This window comes from Leucoraja erinacea, chromosome 5 (genome assembly GCF_028641065.1).
Source record: "Leucoraja erinacea ecotype New England chromosome 5, Leri_hhj_1, whole genome shotgun sequence".
Lineage (NCBI taxonomy): Eukaryota > Metazoa > Chordata > Chondrichthyes > Rajiformes > Rajidae > Leucoraja > Leucoraja erinaceus.
The window spans coordinates 54,301,654-54,306,767 of NC_073381.1; the positions used below are offsets into that span (position 1 = coordinate 54,301,654).

Consider the following 5,114-nt stretch of genomic DNA (forward strand, 5'->3'; position numbering starts at 1 on the left):
GAGATCCTTCTGCAATTGTACAGGGCCCTGATGAGACCACACCCGGAGTATTGTGCATTGCAGTTTTAGTCTCCTAATTTGAGGAAGGACATTCTTGCTATGGAGGGAGTGCAGCGTAGGTTCACAAGGTTAATTCTCGGGATTGCGGGACTTTCATATAATGAAAGAATGGAGTGACTGGGCTTGTATTCACTGGAATTTAGAAGGATCTTCATCTTCTTATCGAGTCCACACACAAGATTAGAAGTTGTTCAGCCAGAGCTGAACACACTTCTCGGCATCTGCATACAATGGTGTCTGTCTCGTTGCTTCTTGTGCTTCTTGTGCATGGTGGTGGAAACATTGGTGGAAATAGGGCCGCGACGTGAACGCTCTTTCCTTTAGAAGGGATGAGAGGATATCTTATAAAAACATATAAAATTATTAAGGGATTGGACACGCTAGATGCAGGAAACATGTTTCCGATGTTGGGGTAGTCCAGAAGCAGGGGCCACAGTTTAAGGATAAGGGGTAGGCCACTTAGAACTGAGATGTGGAAAAACATTTTCACACAGAGAGTTGTGAATTTGTGGAATTCTCTGCCTCAGAAGGCAGTGGAGGCTGATTCACTGGATGCATTCGAGAGTTAGATAGAACTCTTAGCGCTAGCGGAATCAAGGGGTATGGGGAGAAGACTGATTGTGGATGATCAGCCATTATCACATTGAATGGCGGTGCTGGCTCAAAGGGCCGAATAGCCTACTCCTGCACCTATTGTCTATGTATCTATGTATTGTAACCCATTTCAGGAATGATGTGTTGAGTGTAATAGTTGGTGAAGTGGAAGTTAATGTCAAGGAAACCCTCTACTTCTGAGCAGGAGAAACAAAACTAAGAAGAAAAGAGTGGAAATAGAATAGACGTGGAGAAAGACGATTTCAGATTGAAGATGGATTGAAGATAGAGAGAGTACAGAGGAGATTTACTAGAATGTTGCCTGGGTTTCAACAACTAAGTTACAGAGATAGGTTGAATAAGTTAGGTCTTTATTCTCTGGAGCGCAGACAATGGTTAAGGGGGCTTCTTGTGCTTCTTGATAGAGGTCTTTAAAATGATGAGAGGGATAGACAGAGTTGATGTGGACAAGCTTTTCCCTTTGAGAATAGGGAAGATTCAAACAAGAGGACATGACTTCAGAATTAAGGGACAGAAGTTTAGGGGTAATATGAGGGGGAACTTCTTTACTCAGAGGGTGGTAGCGGTGTGGAATGAGCTTCCAGTGGAAGTGGTGGAGGCAGGTTCATTGGCATCATTTAAAAATAAATTCGATAGGCATATGGATGAGAAGGGAATGGAGGGTTATGGTATGAGTGCAGGCAGGTGGGACTAAGGGAAAAAAAAAAAGGTGTTCGGCACGGATTTGTAGGGCCGAGATGGCCTGTTTCCGTGCTGTAATTGTTACATGGTTATATGTTATATGGTTATGGATGATCTAATGTGTATTTCTGATGTTTCTTATGTTATTGCCAATGTTCAGCATCTGCAGTTTCTACTTTTTACTCATCAACTCTTCTTCTCACACAGCACTCTTCTCACCCTCCAATACAATTCATGTAACATTTAAAAAATAAAATCATATACTTCTTCTTTGTGTAGATAATTCATCGGAATGAACAAATTCAAGAAAGTAACTACCTTTGCATGGGCAAATAGGTCAGGTTATAAATGTTGGCTTTGCTAGTAACTTCTTAATCCTGAAAAATATATATATTTTAAAGTGCCTGTAAATAATATTCTACAAAATTTATCTTATACCAGCCTGAACATGCCAATTTATAATTGAGTTTTATTGTCCTAATTAAGTCAACAATAATCTAATGACTTGGAAGGACCCTGTTTTTAAGAGTCTTTATGTTTGTTTTCCATAACTGAGACCTCCATGATTTTGGTTCAGTAACTTCAGGTAATTTACAAAACTATTGTAAAAGTAATATTCAGAAATGTAAACAACTTTTAAGTAACAATTTCAAAAGGAAAACCTTTCATCCAGACTTTGATAATTATTTTTATCAGTGACATGATTTATTAATATTTCATATTTTGTGTACAGCTTCCTTGTGGGCATATTAATAAAGGATGAATGTTAGAACCTTTTGCTAGCAAAGTTAATGAACATGAGTCTTGAAGCTATATCTTTGTTGGGTAGTCTCATTAGGCGTGATTTACTGGATTAACAATTATTTATAGGTTGAACCAAAATGACAAAGGAATATTTCCTTTTAAGCTTGGTATAATTCATAGGCTTTGATTATTCCTGAGAGAGGATAACTGTCTCCTCATAAATAAGCAGCCTCAATATTACTTCTTGCAGTATTAGCATATAAATGTCAAGCATTTATGCAACTTTTCTTTTGGTTATTTCAATGGAGGTGATAATCCACTTAAAATAAACTAATTATTATTCCACTCAGATTTCAGTTCATAGAATGTCACACAGTTGGCTTATCATAAAACTCTTTGTCATGTGAAAGAAATTAGCCTGGAAATTATTGTTTGTGATTTTAGTGTAAGAATTCTTACATTTATTAAGAGTTCCAACCACCTGTTTTCACTGGTTTGATTTATTTCTTCCTTTCCTATTAAATGGTGGTAGGTAAGAGCATCCAATTAATGAATGTATTATTAGCTGTGGCATGTGGTTTTACATATTACCTTCTGCTAATGGACAGTTTTGCCTGAGACCTCTTGTTTTTGTTTTCTACAGGGTATTTTTGTCTTGGGTTTGCCGTATGCTGTTCTGCACAGTGGATATGTCGGGTTGCTTCTCATCACGTTGGCTGCTGTTATTTGCTGCTATACAGGCAAAATTCTCATCGCCTGCCTGTATGAAGAAAATGAAGAGGGACAGCTTGTCAGAGTGAGGACATCATATGAAGACATTGCCAATGCCTGCTGTGAGCAACTATTTCCGAAACTAGGAGGCAAAATAGTTAATTTTGCTCAGGTGGCTGAACTAATAATGATTTGCATTTTGTATTTGGTGGTGAGTGGGAATCTTATGGTCCACAGTTTCCCACAAATGCCAGTGTCAGAGGAAGCCTGGTTTGTGATTGCTGTAATGATGTTGGTCCCATGTATTTTTATACAAAATCTTCATATTGTATCAAAGCTAAGTCTTCTTTGCTCTGCCGTCCATCTTGTTGTTCTGTGCGTTGTGATTACCTACTGTATGACACAAATGGGGAAATGGTCCTGGAGAAAGGTAACATTTTCAGTGGATTTTGAAAAGTTTTGGGTTTCTGTGGGGGTGATAATTTTCAGTTATTCGTCACAGATTTTCCTGCCCACACTTGAAGGCAGCATGAGAAACAAGAGCAGCTTTGATTGCATGTTGAACTGGACTCATTTGTCTGCATGTATCTTTAAAACAGTTTTTGTCCTTGTCTCATTTTTAACCTGGGGAAATGAAATGAAGGAAGTAATCACAGATAATCTGCCATTCAACTTGCGGATGTTGGTAAACGTGTGCTTAGTGGGCAAGGCCCTCCTTTCCTATCCATTGCCCTTTTATGCAGCTGTGCAAGTTGTACAAAGTGGTATTTTCAATCTTGGATCAATGGATGGAAATACTCACATCTGGCCGTTGGTTTTAAGAGCCAGTTTATTAATGTTAACCCTCCTAATGGCTATGTTAATGCCACACTTTGCCTTCCTAATGGGATTAACAGGCAGTGTTACTGGGGCGGTTATGACTTTTCTCCTTCCTGCACTTTTTCACTTGAGGCTCCTCTGGGATAAACTGGGCAATCTAGAAAGATTCCTGGACATTTCTATTTTTCTCCTTGGATCACTATGTGGCCTTTCTGGGATCTTCTGTTCAGTGAAGGGGTTAATTGGGGCTTTCAAAAGCAGCTAAATCCAAGGAAGCATTTGATTAGTGCTGCTTAATCTGGATCATATCCTTATCATGTATATTTGTCTTCCTAGCGGGATGCGCATGCCCTATGTGTGAGAGCTATCATGGGCTGTTAACGAATATTTTATTGGGTGTAGTTCAATACAATCATATCATATCAAAATAACTATCTGCCATAAACTTGCAGCCTGTGGTCCCTGACCAGCTTTGGGCCCAGCAAGATTAACTTGCCCACAGCATGTTGGGTGGTATACAGTAAGTTGCATGGACTGAAATGAAGACTTTAGGTGTGTTTTTATGGCCTTTAATGAAGGGTTGCTAGAGATGGAAAGTATCTTTGTGTGACCCAGAAAAGTACACCCTGGCCCACAACTGACTGAATGGCAAATAGTTTTCTTAATGATCATAATAGTATTCATGTTATTCATTGCATTGCACAAAGACCCCCAAATTCGTGGAGATTTGATTGCAGCAATGGTCTCAACCACCCAAGAAAGTGGTGCCATTAAGATACATGCAACTGCAATTAAAATTAGTTTTCACCATTTGAAGGACATGAAATTGTCCCACTGCAGTTAATCTGTGGCAGATAAAACTTGCAATGTTCTTTTTAATTTACCAATCCCAAACATCCTAGTTGACATTTCAATCCACTTAAAACTGTTCAAGATCATATGTTTTGCACAATTATTTCTGTTCAAATACTTATAATTCTCCTTTCTCCTATTTTCAGCGAAAGCCTGTCTGGATCCTCTGTGTGGGTAAATTGTTTATACATAATATAGATTAGAATGAAGCATTATTAAACTGTAAACAATAGTCAGCATTCAATTGGTTCATACCTAGTCTGTTGTTATAATAAATTATCACTGTAGTCTGTGTGAAATGCAGTAATACCCAATGAATTGAAGTATTTTACCTAACTGTAATAAATACAGAAAAATCTGTCTGTTCTCTTACCGTAGGAAAAGGGAGAAAAGGATAGGAACCAAACTCTCATTATTCTATCAATTTCTAACAGCCAACATTCTTCTGAAGTAGTTTTGCATAACTGCTTGTGATTGTTGACACTTGCAAGGCACGATTTGAATCTATTTGTCATTTCTTAAAAGATGAATCATCATCAAAAATAATTGGAAGCAGAAGCTTATTTTGATTATTTATATCCTTTACAGTAAGCTCCTGAATGGTTTATACCACTGCCACTGGAATGCTCTAT

At 38.2% G+C, this 5,114-nt stretch overlaps 1 protein-coding gene across 1 annotated transcript; it reads left to right on the forward strand.

The window, feature by feature from the left end:
• Positions 1-2,701: 2,701 nt before the first annotated feature.
• Positions 2,702-4,313, forward strand: si:dkey-126h10.1 (vesicular inhibitory amino acid transporter; the record flags this gene model as incomplete). The annotated part of the gene is made up of 1 exon (XM_055636371.1): positions 2,702-4,313. A coding segment is annotated over one exon (1,194 nt), but the record flags the coding sequence as incomplete, so codon positions are not given.
• Between the last annotated feature and the right edge of the window lie 801 nt (positions 4,314-5,114).